The sequence below is a fragment of the Pagrus major genome, chromosome 16 (assembly GCF_040436345.1).
Source record: "Pagrus major chromosome 16, Pma_NU_1.0".
In the NCBI taxonomy this organism is placed as follows: domain Eukaryota; kingdom Metazoa; phylum Chordata; class Actinopteri; order Spariformes; family Sparidae; genus Pagrus; species Pagrus major.
In genome coordinates, this window is record NC_133230.1 from 21,504,239 (window position 1) to 21,525,500 (window position 21,262).

General features: G+C 41.4%; 1 protein-coding gene across 2 annotated transcripts; it reads left to right on the forward strand.

Moving 5' to 3' along the window:
- The first annotated feature begins 1,072 nt into the window (after positions 1 to 1,072).
- Positions 1,073 to 19,053, forward strand: LOC141010897 (homeobox protein SIX6). Of its 2 annotated transcripts, none has more exons than XR_012180207.1 (2): positions 1,073 to 1,112; positions 18,714 to 18,801. XR_012180207.1 is itself a non-coding variant. In XM_073484051.1 (2 exons), exons 1-2 carry the CDS (start codon positions 17,077 to 17,079, stop codon positions 18,877 to 18,879), a joined length of 738 nt encoding a protein of 245 aa, XP_073340152.1. In that variant the 3' UTR covers positions 18,880 to 19,053. The 2 variants fall into 2 exon arrangements, 1 of the variants encoding a protein (XP_073340152.1); XM_073484051.1 differs by lacking the exon at positions 1,073 to 1,112 and adding an exon at positions 17,077 to 17,648 and having other exon boundaries at positions 18,714 to 19,053.
- The last annotated feature ends 2,209 nt before the right edge of the window (positions 19,054 to 21,262 follow it).

Sequence of the window (21,262 nt, forward strand, 5' to 3'; positions counted from 1 at the left end):
AATATTTTATATATTTCTTCCCTCCCAACATCATGCTTCAATCCCCCTTGAAGGATGTTTTATGTAAAATATGCTTTTTGTACCCTGGAAAGACATTTAATCAAGATTAACCTTGGTATTTTACTAGCCATTGGTCTAGCTTTGTGGGGTTTCATAATGGAAGACAATTAAGCACTACTTTCAGTGCTGAGGATCTGCTCTTGAGAAAAAAAAACATATATTTAGAGCAAGAATTTTTTGCAGGTTTTTAAAGGACTTGCAGAGGGAAATTTCTTTCTTTCTTTCTTTCTTTCTTTTTTTCTTTTTTTCTTTCTTTCTTTTTTTTTTTTACTGGGTTTATCATGAAGCATTTTGATCAGCCTGACCTATAGCCAGTAAGGTGACTTTTCTGCTATATTTTCCTTTTTATTTACCAAAATTTGTATAGGAAAAAAAGGTTTGTACTGGCCAAATAAAATGCAAAATGTTATTAGAACAGAGAAAGTTATTTAGTCAAAAAGCATCCGCGCTTTAACAGACAAATGGAGCCTTTTATGGATTCCAAGGCCAGTTTTGATTAATAATTATTTGTTCATTTAAGTTGCCACTTATTTCGATTTTCTGCCAATAAACTAAACCTCAAATTGTAACTTTATCTGTCCTGACTTCACGCTCCGCACTCAGCAAAATAAACCTCCTCTAAGGACTCTAACTTCGTCCAATAAAATGATGTGTGTTTTTGTCCAGAATACTTCACCTTTTTTATGAAATACTTTAATCAGTACTTGTAGCAGCCTTTAGCCTGCTGGAAATGTGGCAGCAGGGGAGCACTGCTCTTGTGAATGTTCATTCATGGTTTTCAGAGCATGGCAGACTCGAGTATCCTCACATTGTCTGCTAAGAAAGTGCAGAGAAAATAGTTTTCCTGGGTGGTCCGACTCATTAATACACTCCGCACTTCTTGATTTACGGCTCACAGTTCAACTGCTGCCAATTAACGTGAAAACACGCCAAAAAAGGGAGGAAAATACAGAGAAATAGGGGGAGTGAGAGCAGGAGGAGGAGGAGGAGGAGGAGGCCGCAGAGTTTCCTCCACAAAACTGAGTCAGGATGAACCTGCCCTCCACATCAAGGTAGGACACCAGAACAACTTTCAAAAACTTACAGAGCAGCGCCCAAAATGATCCGGCTGTACAGTTAGCACGTAGCACATCAGCTATCTTCTCGACGTTGTCGTCTAATTTCGTGCGAATGCTACGACTTTAGCTCCTGCTAGGCCTGTTTTAAAGTGCTTAAAGTGCATGAAACAGGCGTCTTAAATTGCGTTATCGTGTTGTAATGACATGTCAGTGTTATGTTGTTGTTGTTGTTTTTTTTTTGAAGACGTATTAACTCATTTTAACATGGGTACTTCTCGAGAATAAAATAGGAGACAGTTGAAAAGCAGCTGGCCCAATTCATTCACTCGTTTTTAAAACAACGCAGCGACAAAGGCCAACAAAATGTCGCCGTGAGTGCGCACTTCACTGTTCACTGTCAAATAGGCCTTTTTAAAAAATATCCTTCACCTTCTCTTTATATTTCGTTGGATTTAATTTTGATTTAATTGAACGTGTGCTGACACGCCGGTGTGTGTTTCTGCATCATATCCAAACATCCTGATCTACCAGGTGTTAATAGGCAATAAATAGGATGCAAGGATAATAAAAAGGTTTACCATGGCTTGTTAATGGCATAAGCCAGATTTAGTTCAAGTTTATTATTCTCATTTTCCAGTTATATTAAATTGTTCATATCCTTTAGGCTTCCTGCGCTGTATTTTAAGATTGCAATAAAGCTTTTTGTGTAAATGATGTCATCCAATTAAAACACATTTAATTTTTATTTAATCACTCTGAATCAACTGAAATCACTCAGAATTGTTAATTAACCTCACTCCAATACATTAAAGAGGAAATCATTAAATACAAAAACAACCTGCTGTAAAGGTACTTGCCATTATAACAGGTGTCATGCAAATTATATTTCAGTTTTCATCTCATGATGCTGACTTAATGTAAGCTGCATGTCTGCATGACAAAGTTTATTATAGCTGACTTTGAATAATCACTTTTTATTGACTGACTCAGGACTGAAAGTTTATATGAAAATATTTTTGTGATGTGTCTCGGTGTCAGTGTAAAGTGATTATTTTCTTTCTGTTTGCTTTCATCCCAGTAAAATCAGCAGCTTCCTGCCGAGGTCGTGCACTGTTGCACGGTACCCTGTGACCTTGTCAAAAGCAATCACCGCAGTAACGCACGGCTATAGTTTTCCTCTCATCTTAAGACATAATCTCTTTAATTGGTGTCAAAGTTGGGGTCCTTATGATGAAAGTCCTGAAAATACCCACACAGACAGACACGCTCACTTGTTGACACTTAAAAAAAAACACACAAATGCAACAAGGTCTTGTCAATGCGGTGCTGAAACTTGTTAATCTATAGTGGGAGGAAGAGGAGGAGGTGGGGGTGTTACTGCAGGCCCTCTAGCCACTCCAGTCTGACAGGATCCTTCAACTTAAGTCAGTCCCGTCTGACCCCTCAGACTATCCAACCCTTCCTCTCTACACCTGCTAAGTCCCAATAACGCAGAGAAGATTTGCATTTAATTTCACAGTTCTAACACTTAGAGGAAGACCGTTATCTCATCATGGTGTGTGAAACCCCCTTTGTCCAAATCACCATTTATTTTCATTGTTGATTCATCCACAATTATTTTCCTTTATCGACACATTAATTATTTAGTGTGGAAAAAGTCATACAATAGTGAAAAACCATTCTAATCACCAGGAGCCCAAGGTGACTACTTCAAATTGCTTGTTTTGTCCGACCATCAGTCCAAAACCCAAAGTTATTCAATTGCAAAATTGTGAAAATTAAACTCGTTGCTGATACATTTTCACTCAGTTGACAAATCAATACGCATTTATAGTGACATGACAACATATTCTGATCTTCTGACTTTTCAATCAGTATTCTGCTGCTTTTTCTGTCAAGGGAGTTTTAATATGTCATGTAGATAAAAGAAAAAAAAACAGTGTGGGGTAATGTGGTAAATCCTTGAGCAGGACTGCTCGTTGTCAGGTATTTAGTTTACGAGAGTAGCTAAAAATAGAGACTCCCATTTGTTGATTTTATCTGTAAATGTCCATTAGGTCCAAGCTAAAATGTATGCACTATCATATAACAGCTCTGCAATAAATCCTGTTCTACATGAAGGAAATAATGTTGAAACTTTTTTAGAAAAATGATTCAACTCTATGATCATTTTGGAGGTTGTATTGCAAATTTGCAACCTCCAAATCAACCATAAGTTGATTCAACACCTCTCTAAAACTGTTCACATACAGTAATAACATGCATGAAGTTAGGATTTAATGCAGGAGCGTTGTATTAGAATGCTCTTGCAATATAAAATTGAATATACACAGATAGTAGATTTTATGCTTCATGCTGGCGGGCGTCCCCACAACCCATATAATTCTATAAATCCTGTGAGCAATACCATGAGTCAGGATCATAAATGACTCATGCCATTGCACCTGCAGATAAAGGTGTTGCTGTTTGTAGGGAAAGCCACGGTTCACCGTCAGGGTGACATGAGCCGACCCTCCATCCAGTCCTCCGAGACACACACCTAAAGAATACACTTGTATATCAGTGAGCAGAGGTCAACTCTGTTTCTCCTCACCTGTGACCACTGAGCAGACTCTCGCTTTATCAAGGGGTCTCCAAGAGACGCCTGGAAAAATGGGACTGACTTAAACCAATTAAATCACTGAATGGACATCCATAGGGAGGGTGAGAGGATACCAAGAGGGATTCGAAGACACGTCAGCTTCTGGCATAAATCATGTGTAACATGACATTAAAAGTATCAAAGAACGGTACTGGTAGGCTGTTTGGCATAGTGCAACCCTCTCACACAGCAATTAAACCAATTGGACTTCAGCTCGGAGTTGTTTAAATTATCTCTTTTCCCGGCTTCGAAGTTCACCTGAATGTTCCTCACCTTTGCCACAGGAGAGCAGCGAGGAGAAAAAAGGGAGAGCCAGATGAATGTGGAAAACACACGTTAATAAAACAGGAAATTGGGGGGCTAAAAAGTGCAAATAATCACTGGATGTGAATGTGTCCATTGAGGCACTCTTTTGGGTGCTAGCCCGATGCTCCCACTAATGGTCTGTTTCACTGAAGTAGCACCAGGAATGCTAACCGTCTCAGCGCTTCACAACTCGGGGCAAGCATGGCAGCACTCCCATTTGTGTATGTGTGTGCGTGTGCGTGTGTGTGTGCACCACACTGTCATTATCCTTTCTCGGAGGGGGGAAAAGAAAAACTCATTCTAGCATACACTCCCATCCTGTAATGAACAGGGTCTACATATTTATGTTTTTGCCAGAGAACACTTGAAACACAAGAGGGGTTAAAGTAAAGAGTGGGGAGGTCCACTTTGGACCATTTTCAATATTTCCCCCCTCTGTGCCCCATAGGGCAAGTGAGGGGTTGCTTCTTTACAATAATCAGGTGACCAGAGGAAAATAGTGTGGCCTTAACAAGCCCAAATTAAAAAAGAACATCATTTTCATTATGCAGTCAAACACAATTACAAGCAAATGTTTTCTCTGTGGAGCTGCCCCTGCTTTCAGGGTCTTTGTCCCTCTCTCCTTAGTGTGTGCAGAGAAAGGCCCCGGTGGTCAATGGGCAGCTGAGTGGCGTGTTCAGCGGAGGCCCACATCCTTAGCCCCCAGCGCAGAATGCGTTTTGTTAGAAGAGCAGCCATACATTCTGAGCAGATTTGTTGAATTAGAGAGCGCAGCGGGAGACGGGGAAGCGGGGGGTAAGTGATGGGGAGGACTTGTTGCTAGGTGACTGACATACAACTGCAGCATGCCAGTTTTCAGAGCTTGGCACTCCTTGTCTGTTTTCCTTTTTATATTTTGTTTTTTTCCTTCCACCTCCACCTCCCTTCCCCTCCCTGCTCCACCCTCCCATCAATTCACTTGTCTAGCTCTCCTCGTTTCTGAAGTGTGGATAATAAAATGAAGAGAAAATAGACAAAACAGGGCGAATCATGGTGGATTCTGCAGCACACCTCTAGCACCTACTAAGAACCTAGTCATCAGCTTTTCAACTGCGTCGATACTTAAAAACCTTACTTCTGCTAAGTGTTGTGGGAAAAGAAAAATGCTTTTATGGGGAAAGTAAAGGTGGATTCCCTCTTTCTAATGCGTTAGTTAGTATACAATCTGACATAAAGCATTAGCCTCATGGAGACATTTTGCGCTATCAGCAAAAAAAAAAAAAGCCTATTCCTAGGGCTGCTAAGTGACACACAAGGACAGGCAGGATTTCTCTGAGGCCCTACCTCCCTGCAGGCATTGCTGTGCAGGAGATCTGCCGTTTGAAAAACTGATATTTTCAAGTGTAATCCGAGATATTCTCACCTCTTCATCCCAATCAAGATTCAGTCAATAATTAGAGTCAGTATATGAGGAGGGATATTTAGATTTTTCTGACAGACTCATTGAATTTCCCTGAGCAAACACTTCCATCGGCTCTCCCCTCATTCGATAAGTGTGTTGTCCATCTCCTGACTGCCTGACTTAGCAGTCCGACCACTTACCTTGTCAACCCCCGTAACTGCATGTCAAGCATCTCAGCCTCCCGCTTTCAGGGGACCATCTGCAGACAGAAGTAAAGAGTAAGGTGGAAACAGTTTCTTTAAGTTTTGTTTCTTGGCTCTAATTTCCATACACATTTCTCTTAGAGCTGCAAAGATTAATGGATCAGTTAACAACTAATAAATTAATCACAAACTGTTTTGATAATTGATTAATCGGTTTGAGTAACTTAAATAAAAAAGAAAAGTAAAAAATCTCTGATTCCAGCTTCTTAAATATGAAGGTTTTCTGTTTTTCTTTGCTCCTCTTTGACAGTAAACAGAATATCTATGGACTGTGGACAAGAAAAAAGATATTTGAGGACGTCATTGATCGACATTTTTAACCATTTTCTAACATTTAATAGACCAAACAACTACCCAATTAATCAAAAAAACAAAAAAACAATGAAAATAATGGTAAATTGCAGCCCATATTTCTATAAACTGTCTAAAAGTGGTGGGGTATTTTTTCTAGTAGATACATAATCCAAAAGGTTGAACCAAGTATGTTTACAATTAGGTTTAGGTGACAAAGCTGTCAGTAGTCACAGTCAAGTGCATAATGTATTTGTGATTTTCATATATGTGTGCAGCACTTCTGTTGTCGAGAGTATTCAAAATAAAAAGCATCAACTATGGCTGCTGGTGCTGCCAATTGTGGAGAGGCATTACCCGCACACTTCGTGTCTCCGTGTGCCTGAAAATGTATTGCACTTTCAGAAATAGACTTTTTCCCCCCCCTATTCACCTCTGAACATCACATATTCATTCTATGCCAGCGTAGGGTGTAGAGATTCAGGGCCATCGGGATTTTTGATTTCCCCCACGGTGTCGCATTTATTTGAAGCTCCATCTGAAGGTCAAAACCAAATACACCCAAATGAAAAAGCCATTGTTGATCTGTTTCTCCACCTCGTGCTTCCCTATTCCTTTTCACCAAGAAAGCATCTTTCTTTCTTTGTGCTGCCGGAGGCTTATGAGACTATCAGGGCACACCTGTGCCCTGAGGAAAATTCCCCTGCTCTCTCTAAAGCTGTATTATTCAGCACAAGGCCATGACAGTCAGTGTTTCTAAAAGCATTTGGAAGATTGTAAATGGTGATGCTAAAAACTGTCAGGAACCCACTGAGATACAAAAAGAAGGAAGATACTCTATACAATAGCTCCTTTTATATGTTGTAGGCCAACAAATTGTCTGGAACAGGATATAGGCTTCACATTTGATAGTATAAAACCCCCCTTGATATAGCTTCCATAAGAGACAGAAGCAGAGAGCGTGAGCTTTCCTGAGAAGATGAGATATGTTGTTTTTGATATGAGTAACGAAGACACTTACGGCCGTACAGTCATTATAATATTATTTTTTCAGATCAGTTTATTGAGATGATCAGTTTCATTACATCAAAGGTTTATTAGACATGTTCCATTTTAACATTAAGGGACGACAGTCACAGCCATTTACTAAATTCAGTTTTATTTAGTTCATGATATTTATGAACAAATTAGACAACAATAAAATGTGTCAGCATTACTACTAACTTGTGAAATATTTAAAAATTAAGAGACTTGCGCAATTATACTCACTGGGCATATCAGTTTTTAGATAACTAAATAAAACATTATAATTGTTTATTCTCTTGATTTTATATATATCTCTATGTGTATATATATACATATATATATATATATATATATATATATATATATATATATATATATATATATATATATATACATATATATATTTACATTTATTTTACAAGAACGTACATGTGTCGTTCAACTTGGACAGTTACAGCAGCAGCTTAAAGTTTGTTTGCAAAGATTTTAAATTCGTGCACAGGTGTGTGTGCATTAAATGAATGTCGATAACGCTTAACTGTCAATTTTTGTCAGTTTGTGTGTGTCCACCTGTGTGTGAACGTGTGTGTGTGTGTGTGGCAAAGAAAGAGCAACAGCAATTGATTAGCTCAGCTCAAAGCCTATATGGATGTGTGTGTTTTAGCCGATTGGATTATCAGCCACATCTCCTTGGCTGGGCTCCATACGACTTCCATTAACACCGTCTCAGGTTTTTACTGGCTCAGCTTCAATCCTGCTGCTGTCAGTGCTGATGTGCTGCAGCGTGCCAATCTATTTGGCAGGACTTTAATGTAACTGAATGCTGATGAGACCGTAAACAAACTCGTATCACATTCTTTAACAGTTGCACAGCAGGTGTGTTTGGTTTTTTTGATACTTTTATCTACCTTTAATTACTCAATCCAACCTTTTCATAGCTGATTTTAATATGGATCTGTCTTCTTGGAACGATTGAAAATGAAATGGTAATTGCATAAAACTCTGCTTTGCCTGGATTCAGCATCTGAATTATCACTGCCAAATCACCATCTCCACAGCTGGCCTCTACACACTCACAGCCAGGACTTTTATTGATCATATCCTCATCTTTCCTGTGATATTATTTTTTGCCTCTTTAGAAAATCCACTACTGACTTTATTTCCTTATAGCTTGCTCATTTACATTGACCTGAATCCCCAGCATGTCTGTTAAGTAGAGTGATTTAATCTTCCCTGGCAGGAGCACCCAGAGCACCCCTCTGCTTACCCTCCAAACATGCATTTTTAATCAGTATATTAAGATGTCACATAACAGTCTGAGCTCATCAGCAGTGCCGCTGGCCATAGCAGATATGGATTCAGCTGTTTAGTGTGGTATTAGACCCTGGCTGCTGGCTATCAGAGAGTAATCGCTGAATGAAGATGTGTAAAATGTATTTTTCCTATATGGGAAACATACCAATCTTTCTGTCCTTTTTGTGTCCTTTTTAAAATAGGTTGTTACATTTATTGTGCGACAGAAAAGCGCACCGACCAGTGAGGGAAAAATTTGACTCATCTTCTCAAGGTCTCTGAAGTCTCCACAGGGCCTTGTCCTTGTAGCACAAGACTGCTGATGCCACACAGTACACTGAGAGGGCTGCGCACGGATAAATATTTGAGTATGTGTGAGTGGCGAAAGCGAGATGACTCTCAGCCTGTCAGTTGTGTTTGAAGTCGTGGCATCAAGCAGGGACCTGCTCAGTGACACCGGGTAACTCAAGCAATGACATGGACACATACACATATACTTTCTCTCCCTGTGCTCCCATCAGCCTCCCTCACCCCTCTCTGTGTATTGCGAACGTGCACACACACACACACACACACACACACACACACACACACACACACACACACACACACACACACACACACACACACACACACACACACACACTCAGATAGCCCTGTCAGCTAACTCCTGTCAGAGGCATCACCCTCTAGGTACAGTGGTGAGCTTTGTGCACACAGTGATCAGGCAGCTCGCCAGCTCTGCCTTCTCCTGCCTCTACCTAGACGACTCCCTTCATCCTAATGAGCTCTGTCAGAATGGCATTTGACATAAGCCATCAATAAAGCACAGCTGACAGACTTTGAGTCTGTAAATCCAAGATATCCCCGCCATTTGTGGAAACAACTCCCAGAGTCTGAGTTGGTGCTCCATTGCAATTAGAAGGCAGATAATTACATTAAAATTTTGATCAGATGGAAATTAATGTCAGATCTGCAATTTCAGTCAAATCTGTAAGCAGTTTTCACCGTGATGCAGATAAGGCTCATTATTATTGCATCTTTTTATTTTAAACTGCATTAATGGATAAAAATGCTCAAGCTCCTCGATTAGAAAACAACCACCTTAACCAACGAAAACATCTCAATTTTCATTTGACACTGAATGTAATTGTGCTGCATTGTACGAGGAGGCTCTTCTCACTGAGCCGCGCTGTAGCACACAGATTGCTGCTCTTGGCATTTGGCAGTAATAAAACACTTGGTCGAGGAAACAATTGTGTTTTATGGAAACTAATGAACTTAAAGGAGTCTTTTTGATCCTTGCAGTATAGGAGAGTGTAATGCAGTGATGAGTGTACCATTTACTATAAAGTAATTCTGAGCTCAGGGTGAAGTCACTGCGCTATGAGGGGCTCGGTATGAATCATCCCCGCAAGCTAATGGACACAGTTCAGGCTTCTGTTTTTTATTTTTTCTCATCTCTGTCAATTTGCCTGAACATGCATGGGTAGCCATTAGGGGAATACATATAAAAATAAATACATGAAATTAATTGAGCGTGCCATATACGTAGAAGAAAGAAGTATGTGTAGCTGTTTTTTTCTTCATACAAGCTTCTTTTGTACTCACATACAACACATTAAATCACACATCCTAAAAAGACTATGTGTAAAGGTCACTGTTGAAAAAGCTGCGATAGTGCAGACAAAAGAGCAAAGTCTGTTGCTAGAAGAGACATTTATTGACAGTCATCTGTGTGTGTGTGTGTGTGTGTGTGTGTGTGTGTGTGGTGACTAGGAGGCGAGGAGGCTCTTAGACAATGTGAAGTGGAGGTGAGGCCCAGGCAGCATGGCTGCGGCGTTCTGACCTGTGCCCTGGCTCACGCATCATGTAGCTTCCTGGCGCCAGAGGACCTTCTGACTGTGATGAGTTTTGACTCCTGTCACCTTTGGGTGTCGTCAAGATCCTCTGACATGGACAGGACTTTTTATTATTTTTTTTTGTATTTTTTCGGAGAAGGTGCTTTACTGCTGCCTGAAATGCTCTACGGGTGACCACTGTCCCCACCAGAGAGGAACAATGAAGAGATGAGACATTGAGGAGGCTTTTCAGACAGAGTCAAGACACCAGAAGACAAAAACAAAGCTGCTTTGCTGTGGTCACACCCAGGCAGAGTAATTGGGAAACTATTCATAGAGGCTTGTTCTTTATGTTCACAATAATGGTGTTGCAAACTCAGTCCGCAACTTTCAATGCGCTGGTATCATAAAAGACTTGAAGATTGGGACCTTTGAGACACTCTGCGCTTATGCTTTTCTATTGCACTCCTGATGTATTGTTAAGTGTGTTTGTTAGTGAATAAAATAGAAAAAGGAAGATGGAGATAGTGTGTGGGTGACTGCAGAGGAAGGTCTCAAGACCAAGCATTCAATCAACCCACCTGTTTGGACAGTTTGTCAGTGAAAAGGTTTTTTTTACTATTATTATTTGTAAAATATTTTCTCATACAGTACTGTACTGGACCATTGTGTCAGACGTTAAAATACACTGATTTGCACAGTTTACAGCCATTCATGGTCCATGGTTCAAGGTGACTGAAAACAATGCAGCGACTGAAAAGAAAAGCACACCACTGGATCCCAATTTCATGTATGTTTTGTACGTGGAAAATCACTTACTGCTGTGTTCAATTTCAGTCTCAAGCGTGCTTTACGTGACCGTGGATTTAATATCCAATAGAGGATTTACTGTTCATAATTACCAGGTTGGTATTTTAGCTCCAACAGCGAAATGCTGCCTCGCACAAACAATCACTTTGTTGTGCAAGTGCTATAGGTGATGCATGGATTTGTTAATTTGCAATTTCTTATCGCTCTTACTCTGCCTCTTACACAAACACTCATAAGCACAGGTAATATATAGCTGGAGCGGTGTGCAACATGCACTCTCTCTAGTTTCATTTAGCCCTTTATCTAGCTTGAAATTGACTGCATTCAAGAGTGGAATAGATGTAATAATTGCATGCACTCTATAACATGCTCCGTAAATGTGTTTACAAAAAGGAGAAGAAGAAAAAAAAAGGGTAGGTTTCAAGGTATTCCTAATGGCTTTTTGCCAAGGATTCATGGTTCACTCTTGCTATATTGTGTGTCTTTGCGAGAGCCGAGCGTAGTTTTCTCAGTTTCATTTGCGACCTGCATGGAAGACCAAAACGTGGATTCTGCAAAACCTTATATATAGGATTTCACTTTTATGCCTCTGATAATAGCGAGATTCATTGAAATCGCATTCACAGCCTGATAAAGCCTGTCGTAATATGTATGATCACTGCAGAGATTTGCACAACAGAAAATCTCTTTGACCAAGATGTAATGGCAATCCCGCTTGTGTATGGCCTCACTACATGATTCACTGCCCAGTTCATAAAATTACTCTCTTCATAGCAGCATTCAGACCTGCTGGACACAAATATTCATTGCTGCTGTCAATCTCAGTTTGGAGATGAGCATTGTGGACTTATATATTCTCTTTATCCTGCTAGTGTGAATTGGCTGAGTGGACATAAGGTCAAATATCACGTACACCGGTTATAATAACAGTAGTGGTGTAGTATATGCCGTGTGAAACAAAAGCTTGGGGGGAGGAGTATGTGTGTCAGGGCAGGGCTGCACGTGTGTGTGTGCGCCCCCCACACTGTAGTGTATTGGCTCGCCTCTATCCATGTCAGCAGGGCTGTGTGACTGAACGGCAATGGATTACGTACACTGGGGGCCAATGGGTCAGTGGATAAGAAGTCTTCTCTGTTACCACAAATCCGCAGATTAAACGCAGCGTCGAGAGCTAGTGCTGCCCCGAGGGCAAATGGGTCTGAAAACACGACTCTCAGAGAGCTTTGGCATAACCCTCCTGTCACCGAGGGGCCATGAGGCAACGTATGAGCGAAGTGACTTCTCTTTAAGTCCCACTGCATGAGCTTGGCCTTTAAATACATCCGGGTAATCCAGGGGTTACGGGGAGTGTTGCTGACATGATATCTTAATTGGAAAGTTAATCCTGCTGCTGGGACAGCTGACTCTAAGTTAAAACAGTCTGTCATGCAGGGAGAAGTCAACAAAAACACAGAAGTCAAGCAGGCAGCCTGTGAACAAACACAGTTGTAGTTGCATCCTCCAGCTTTGCCTGCCTGCCCCAGGCAACTAACAGCATACATTAGCATTGTGTGGCACTTTACATCACTGCATGGATTCACTGGGAGCTGTTAAAGTGCTTTAAACAGGTTGTTGTTTACACAGACAGATCAGAGGATGTTTGCAGCAACTGAGCATGTTGAGGGGATATTGATAGTTTCAGATTCAGATTGACATTTACCAGTGATGTTTTGGTGTGAGCACTCTAGGCGTGCCTGTATGCATGTTTGCATCTCTGTTGGCTGATGAGTAGCTATAAGGAGGAGCAGGAGGGCAGATGGAGAGAGAAAGGTGCTGTGGGTTTGTACGGGGTAGTGGCAGGATGGCTGTTGGTGACAGGCTCTTGTAGCGTCTCGTCTGCTCCAGTGATCCCAGGGAATCTGGGTCATTTCCAGCCTGTTCACATGTAACTATTCCCCACTCCTTCCCTCCCTCTGCCCAGGGCAAGCTACGACCCAGCTGCATGCTAATGATGACGCAAAGTAAATCTTCTCTTATTGTAAATTTGAAGGAAACTGAGCAGTGGGTTGCAGCAGGGTGCACCACACCTCTTTGCTGTATCGGTCCCCTCTTCACCTTGTCGTCCCTGTGATCACTGAATGGGTATCAAGCTTCTCGTCGTTTGGCAATAATCTTCTCAAACTGGTCAATGCGGTGAAGGACCTGCGTAGCTGTAGCTTCATAAGCTGCAGGTTGTGTCCATGAAATGAGTGAGCGTTCAATATTCCTCATAGTATTACGGTTGCAGTAAAATAACCTAGGTGTGGTTTATAAAAAGGAATGCAACGCTATCTTACCCTTATTTGAAATCTAATTGATATTTTTGAGGCTTAAAGTTGATTCTTCATCATTGAAACAGCAGCTCACAAAACATTCTCTCTTACTACAGGTCCCTTTATGAGCTGCTTTCAGTCATATCACGATAATATTTGGCATTGAAAATATCCACTTTTCTAAACACTTTAAAGACTTGGTAATATTATGCTTTTAAATTATTAAATTTAAAAAACCATTATTCTCCAATCTGACATATCAACACAAAATAACAGAAAAGCCTGCAATAGAGACTAGAGCCTGGCAGATACTTGAATTTTGGGGCTGATGCCGATATCAGGGAGTAAAAAAATTACGTTATCGCTATGTCAGCCATTTTGCAAAGATATGATATCAAGGTAGGATGTTATACAGTTTAACAATAATCTTTATTGTCTAAAATGACACCAGGGCCCCGAAACAATAAACTTACTGGGAATTGAATAATTATAAATGATCCCAAGCATCTTTTTCTTCATTATAAATCGTTTTGAAGAGAAGGCCAATATCTGCCGATAATATTAACCAAACCATACATCGGTCGGGCTCTAATATAAACTTAAATGCAATTTAGTGCAATAACCCTGCAACAAATACTGGTTGTTGTGGTCAATTTTTGGTTAAACTATATCAGAGATATAGTGCTTGGTTGATTTTGTTGGCTGGTGTTCCTGTTATTTTGTCCACCCTCACTACTTTGCTTTGGACTCTTCCTCTCCTGATCTCCAGACACAGCCCTCTGGGTTTTTTATTTTATTAGAAACATGCTTTCAACTTATTGTCAAAATAACTGTGGGAATCTTTGTTGAAATGAAAAAAAAAACAACAAAAAAAACGAGACAACAGCCATTTAAAAAATCAACAGGTTTGATATAGAAACCTTCAACAGCGTCAAATTCTGTTTTGTCTGAAAGGGGGGGAGCTGGCTGCTGTGGGATCCATGAAACAAACAAACAGACAAAAGAAGAAACAAACAGACGTGTTTGAATGAGATCCACTGTGTTGCTGTGCTGAATGTGCGGAGATATTGGTGTCAGGAGGCCTAGTATCTCCTGACACAGTGACATAGGCCTGGACTCGGTGGGATACAGTAGAGCTTATACCACTTCGGCTGACTCAGAGTATGCCTATATATAAGATGGCATATAATATTTACCATTTCATATGGAAGGTTACAGACATTAAACACAGAAGACATTTGTGGAAGGCAGCAGGCATGCAAGGAATTTAAATATCAAGTTGCAAAAATAAGATATCCACCGCTTTATTGGCGCAGTGATAATAAAACACGAATTCACTATGAGGGGAAAAAAAATGTCTCCAGACCTTCTTTTTTTCCCATCCTATGAATGTTTTAGCAGTGCCTATAACCTAGACGTGTTGCTTACAAAGCATCGTCTACAATTGTTATTTCCAGCCTTCCGTTTAAGAGATCCAAAACTCAACTATATTTTATTGATGCGCGCCTCCTAGAAAAAAGCATTGCAGTCCTTGTAAATTTAGGTTGGGGGCGAGCAGCCTGCAGGGATGAAATATTTACAGGAGGCTAAATATTTCAGAGCACCACCTTGTCAGTCGCCCTCGCAGTTTACTTCCGCTGCTGCATCTGGTGGAGGTCTTATCTTTTATTTACCAATATTTACCGGTTGGTGTAATAATATGGGTGAATGGATGGCGATAGACGGAATATGCTCAATGCGTAAATTTGCAATTTCACTAAGTTATTTGTCTGGCCTATTTCTGACAAACAAAACAACATGACATAAAAAGGACATCACATGCAAATTCTTTATTATTAAGATTTTTTTTTCTTTGTTAATCTTTAAAGATGACGCGCTCTCCAGTAAACCAGCAAGAGAATGAGCAGCTTCCTGTGCAGAAGGCATTTCATAACCCCGCATCAAGAGTCTGTAATTCATGCAAAAAGAGCCCGAAGGGGATTCAGCTCGAGTGTGTGGCGCGTGCGTGCGTGCGCGTGCACGGGGAGAGAGAGAGACAGAGAGACAGAGCAGGGGGAGAGAGAGAGAGAGAGAGAGAGAGGGAGGGAGGAGGGGTGGCGGGTGTGTGTGTGTGTGGGGGGGTATCTGTGAAAATAATATCAGGCTTTTCCGTCAGAATGAACTTTACTACTGTATCCAGCCATGAAATAATCTGACCCGACACTTCAAACCATCTGCGCTATCTATCCGCCCTCTTATTTACTAAATCAGCCCGTGCACAAAACGGAGTGTGTCTGATACTAAAGCCGAGTAGCCTGGCAGGGCCATGATAATCCTATGTACACAAATATAGCCTAACGTTTTCTCTCCTGCTATTTTTACAGCCATCACAGTCTGGAGGCAGCCTCCCCGCGCTGAGGCTGTCGGCACTAATGCAACCATACTGTAAATAAAATTAAAAAAAGAGGCAGATATATAAAGCTACTGTGCTGAGCTGCAAGCCTGCACACACACACACACACACACACACACACACACACACACACACACACACACACACACACACAGTCTGCACAACTGCCAATATAACAGCAATCAATTAGCCTTTGTTTTCGAAAAGAGCATTTATTCGTGTCACACATAAAAAGAGCATGCATCGTCATAACTTAGGCTCTGATATAATTTATTATGTTTAATAAATTATCACTTTTGTCAGGTTGAAAAATGCGGGAAGCCTCGAGTTACTCTGTTCAAGGTTGCGAGACTGAGTTGGCTGCAAATTCACAGTCCCTGTTGAAATAAAGGCCACATTGACCCTTTTTGAGTGATTCCTACAATTCAGTACTGGAATATTATTAACCGTATAATGTTTGTGGATTTATAACGAGCTCTAATTGTATTTATAAAATGACGGAATACATTAGATTTGATAGAGACATGTGTGTTTATGGAAGATGATAAGCCTATAGATTAAAATCCCTATCATAAGTGAGGTCACTATGGAAAATAACACCATTACTGAGCCATACTTCACACAGTATGAGTCTCAATATAATGTTGTTTAAATGTTCTTATAATATTTCCTGATTCCCCCCCCAGGGCGGGACAGGGTAGGGTGTCATTTTGCTGTGTAAAGCCCGTTTCAAGAGCTCTAAAGGGAGACTGAGCTGAGCGTGTTTGGCTGCTTTGGCACTTCACTATATAGACTGAAGAGTCTTTCTTTAGCAGCGTGCGCCGCACAAAGGCGCTGGGTGTTTGGAAAGCACGGCGGGGCAGCGAAACGTTTGAAGACGCGAAGCAAAAAGGTCAAAATGTTTATATTATTTTTGAAAAGGGAGGTGCTGAGCTCTCCTTTCCGCCTGATTGGACGATCTTGACAGTGATTGACGTGCATCCATGGCAACCGGGCAGCCAATCTGCCAAGTCCAATAGGAAATCATCGGAGGGGGCTTGACTGTCTTTTTCTCCCCCTTTAAAAAAAATACATCTCGGCTCCGGCTTTAATTCTTTCGTACTTCCAATCGCAGCCTACCTTGAAAAATACATCGTGGCTCCGGCTTTAATTTTCTTGCACCTTCAGCCCTTTGCCTGCCAAGTTTGCCAAGCCCGAGGATGCGGTAGCCGGCCCCCCACGCAGCATCGTTCCTCCTCCGCGGCGTTTGGTGTTTGCGTTTTTCACGGCTGGTCAGACGATTGGTGCGGTAACTTTGGGATTGCCTCGTTTTTTGGGTGCCTCGGACTGCCTTGGCGCGCGGAAAGAAGACGCGGAGGATTCGACGCGGAGGAGAGAGAGAGAGGAGAAAGGAGGGGGAGAGGGAAACACAGGAGAAGCCTCCATGTTTCAGCTGCCCATCTTGAATTTCAGCCCCCAGCAGGTCGCCGGGGTCTGCGAGACTCTGGAGGAGAGCGGGGACGTCGAGCGCCTCGGCCGCTTCCTCTGGTCGCTGCCCGTCGCGCCAGCGGCCTGCGAGGTCCTCAACAAGAACGAGTCGGTGCTGAGGGCCCGGGCCGTCGTCGCCTTCCACACCGGCAATTTCCGTGAACTTTACCACATCCTGGAGAACCACAAGTTCACCAAAGAGTCGCACACGAAGCTGCAGGCGCTGTGGCTCGAAGCGCACTACCAGGAGGCTGAGAAGCTGCGGGGACGCCCGCTGGGGCCGGTGGACAAATACAGGGTGCGGAAGAAGTTCCCCCTACCCAGAACCATTTGGGATGGAGAGCAGAAAACCCACTGCTTCAAGGAGAGAACCCGGCACTTGTTACGAGAATGGTATTTGCAGGATCCCTACCCGAATCCCAGTAAAAAGAGGGAGCTTGCACAGGCTACAGGACTTACACCCACACAAGTAGGAAACTGGTTCAAAAATCGCAGACAAAGAGACAGAGCAGCGGCTGCGAAGAACAGGTGAGCTACATGCTTCTCTCGGATGGTTTCTGGTCATGATAGCGGCAATATAAACACTTTAACTGTTCATAGTAAAGAGGAAACACTCCCTGCATGATGCTATCTAATAATCATTCCGTTTAATAACAAAACAGGCCGTAACCCAGGCTGGGTGGAGGTTCAATTCTGACATAATTTCTCTGGATATTAGATTCAGAATCAGACTGTAATCCTAAAATCTTTTCTTTTGTAATAAATGCAGCTCCCGGTGTCTTTGTGTCATATTTTAAGAGGGGTGGAAGGCAGAAAATGGAGGAAAAAATAACAAGGCTTTCGTATAATTTCCTCTGTAATTTTTTATTAATGTGAAAACAAAGCTCTGGAGAAATGGCAACATGTAGGCTAACATTAGGAGTATACCACATTTACATTTTATTTAATGCTTGTTTGATTGTTAGTGCACCCCACTGCGCCTATAATGATAATAATCTACTATTTTAAATGTTGATAATATGCTGCAATTTCCAATTATATCTGAGAGGCCTATTATTAGTGTGTGGGTCGAGGTCACTGCTGTTTTGGTCATGTTTAATACAAATAAAACAGCCCATAATTTTCCAATAGGTATTAATAATGGGTGGCATGAACTAGACAGTAATTAGTGAGCTCTCTCCTGAAATTATCTTATTGCTATATTGTAAATATCCAATAAAATCCACCTTTATAGTGCTGTTTGTTCAATAAGGGATATTTTCAAGCATGAAAACCGCAAAAATGGCAGTTTTTGCGTTATTTGATTTCATATTTTGTGTTTTATAAAAGTGAATATGGAAAAAAAACAAAAAACAAGCACCAAGCTACTCGGATATCATTTGTTTCACTCGGGATTTCTTTCGACAAAAACAAATGAAAAATAAAATCACCCTCAGTTCAAGAACATCGGTGGAAAAATTATCATTTTCCTCGTAAATATTTCTCCAAATTGTTTTTATGATAAAAAAGGATTATATTGGGGATAATAAACGTCCTGCGCAGGAGCCGTCTTTCATGCCATGTTGTCCCCGTCTCCCCATGTCTTCTGCCCAGGCTCCAGCAGCAGGTCCTGTCCGGCGGCTCGGTTCGCTCCCTGGCGGACGAGGACGGCACCGTGGACCGCCTGGGGAACTCGTCCAGTCCGGAGGCCAGTCTGTCCAGCAAAGCAGCCGCCTCGGCCATCTCCATCACCTCCAGCGACAGTGAATGTGACATCTGACGGGCAGATCGAGGGTGACGAATTTTAAAAAGGGGGATCCGACTGAAAGACAATCTAATAAAACAAGTCATAGTGCCTGCGTTGAGTTATAAAAAACACACACACAAACTGATCTCTGACGGGTGCCAAACATGAGGGGATCTGTGATCTGCGGCGGACTGCCCGTCCTTATCCTTTTAGGCCTACATTTTTTTTGTTTGTTTTTTGTTGCGTTTTACCCACGTGTGGATAACTGAACTTAATATGGACGAAACATGTTTGACGGACTAATAAACCAACGCCCCCCGAGATGAAAAGTAAAAAAAAAAAAAAAGGAAAAAAAAGAAGAAACATTAAAATAAAAAATGGGGGGCGATGAAGGCATCCGAGCGCCTAACCTGCTGTTCTCTGTGGGTATTTCATGTTGAAAAAAGAACTGTGATATTTTTACTTTACTTTCAAAGTTTTATAAATAATGTTTATTTGCCTATTTAAAAACGATCTGCTCTGTCTCTTCGAATTTCATATTCATTTGCTTGGTGTTTTTAATACTTACCTTGTAAACAGGTGAACCTGTTGAGCATGCGCGCTTTAGTGAAAATGTGTTTCAGTAAAAGAAAAAAAAAAAAACCCAGTAAAGATAACTTAATAAAATAATTGTTGATCAAGAGAGTATAAGTTTAGTCTTATTTTTGGGTGGATTGCTGTGATGAATGCAGTTTATAAAATATTAATAATCTGATATCAAATCTTGATTTTACCTCACGAGGAGAGAACTTTTCGTGATTATAACGCCTTTTCCCCTGACACGTTTTTCGAGCGAGGCCTAATTGGCTAACATGCTTTGCGTCCTGTAATGCAGGGTGACAGCGAGAGGTCACAGAGAGGCCGGCTCACTAACCCGGATGATCTGCGAGAGAGATCATAGAGATCAAAACACAGCAGATTGTGGAAATAGGCTTTATTCTGCTCGTGGAGGAGGACGGACAGGGGAAGAAACAATCTTGCAAGTGTCCATTTTCCCAAGACTGACAGGCATTAATTGAGTAAACAGGCCGTGCGTAAATGTGTGCCTTACATTACCATAAAGAGGGCTGCAACACTACATGTGACAGATTAATTATAGCTGAGTACATGTTTTATTTTGTTTTGTTTCATGGATTTCTGATGGACTACAGGCTTGTTTAAATCCAACAATTAAATGCTCACACTTCAGCACAATATTCCAACTATAATTGTGCTTTCGTTTTGTAAAGCCACTCTTATTTTTCTCCTTTTTTTGCTGATATTATTCTTGTTTTTATTTATTCTGCAGCATCTTCCCAAGCTTAAATCTGTAAATCCATTTAAAGATATATTTTCCCCAAACATCTCTGCGGGATTATAAATGGACAAACAGCCCACGGTGAAGTCCTCATGTGAGAGAGCAAAGCAGACTGAAGCAGAAGTTAAAGTCGAGCTTTTCCAACTGATGGGACAGACACCTGGTTTCGTCCAATTTGCGATTAATTAGGCTACAGTAACTTCTGAAACAGACAAAAGCCTTTCAGCTTGAACAACACAGAAGCTAGAGAGAGACAGAGAGAGGAAACAAGTGAAGGGAAATAAATGGAGTTGGGGAGGGGTGATTCCTTTTTTTATTTTTTTTTTATTTTCGCTGCTCCTCTTTCAAAACCACGGGGACAAAATGGCTGAATATTTCCGTTTCTATTGAGAATAAGGACGACCGGGGGGACTAGATGAAAAAGTCTTTCTCGCAGTCAATAAGGTTGTCAAACTGGTCAGCGGTAATCAGTGCTAATGATGGGTCTGGGGTCCCTGCTCGGACAAAAGGGGCCTTGCCGCTGTTTTGTAAAGGGAAGCGACCGCGGGTCCCTCTCCAAAGAAAAGACTCCTGTGAGGGTAGTCTGGAGCACGGAAATCACAACTTCTCCAGTGTGTGTGTGTGTGTGTGTGTGTGTGTGTGTGTGTGTGTGTTTGAGCGTGTGTGTGTGTGCGCGCGCTCATGGCTCGTCCTATTAAAAGGATTTAATCCACTTGATTGTTTTCTGACTAGTAGTAGGCCACTCATAGTCACTTCATAAATGATTAAATACAGTTGGTGAGCTAAATGAAATAACAGGCCACATCTTTTCTCCTTTCTGACCTGATCTGTATGGAGAGAGAGCGAGAAAAAAAACCATTTCATCTTTGTTTGTCTGACTTTATGGTGGACTGAGTTTACTTCACCAGGTATTTCAGCCACAGAGTATTTTTGACAATTTAAAGGTTGTCAGATAAGTGCGATTAACTCCGAGGCTCTTTCAGCTCTGGTTGTGATATGTGTTGAAGGGCAGGCTGCAGCCTTGGCTATACGTCTTTATAGCTTTGAATCTGTCCGCGTGCACCACTGTGCTGAAGTATG

Coding starts and splice junctions, on each gene's coding strand:
- LOC141010897 (XM_073484051.1), top strand. CDS start 17,077: ATGTTTCAGCTGCCCATCTTGAATTTCAGCCCCCAGCAGGTCGCCGGG. Junction 17,649..18,713: donor GCAGCGGCTGCGAAGAACAG/GTGAGCTACATG, acceptor TCTTCTGCCCAG/GCTCCAGCAGCAGGTCCTGT.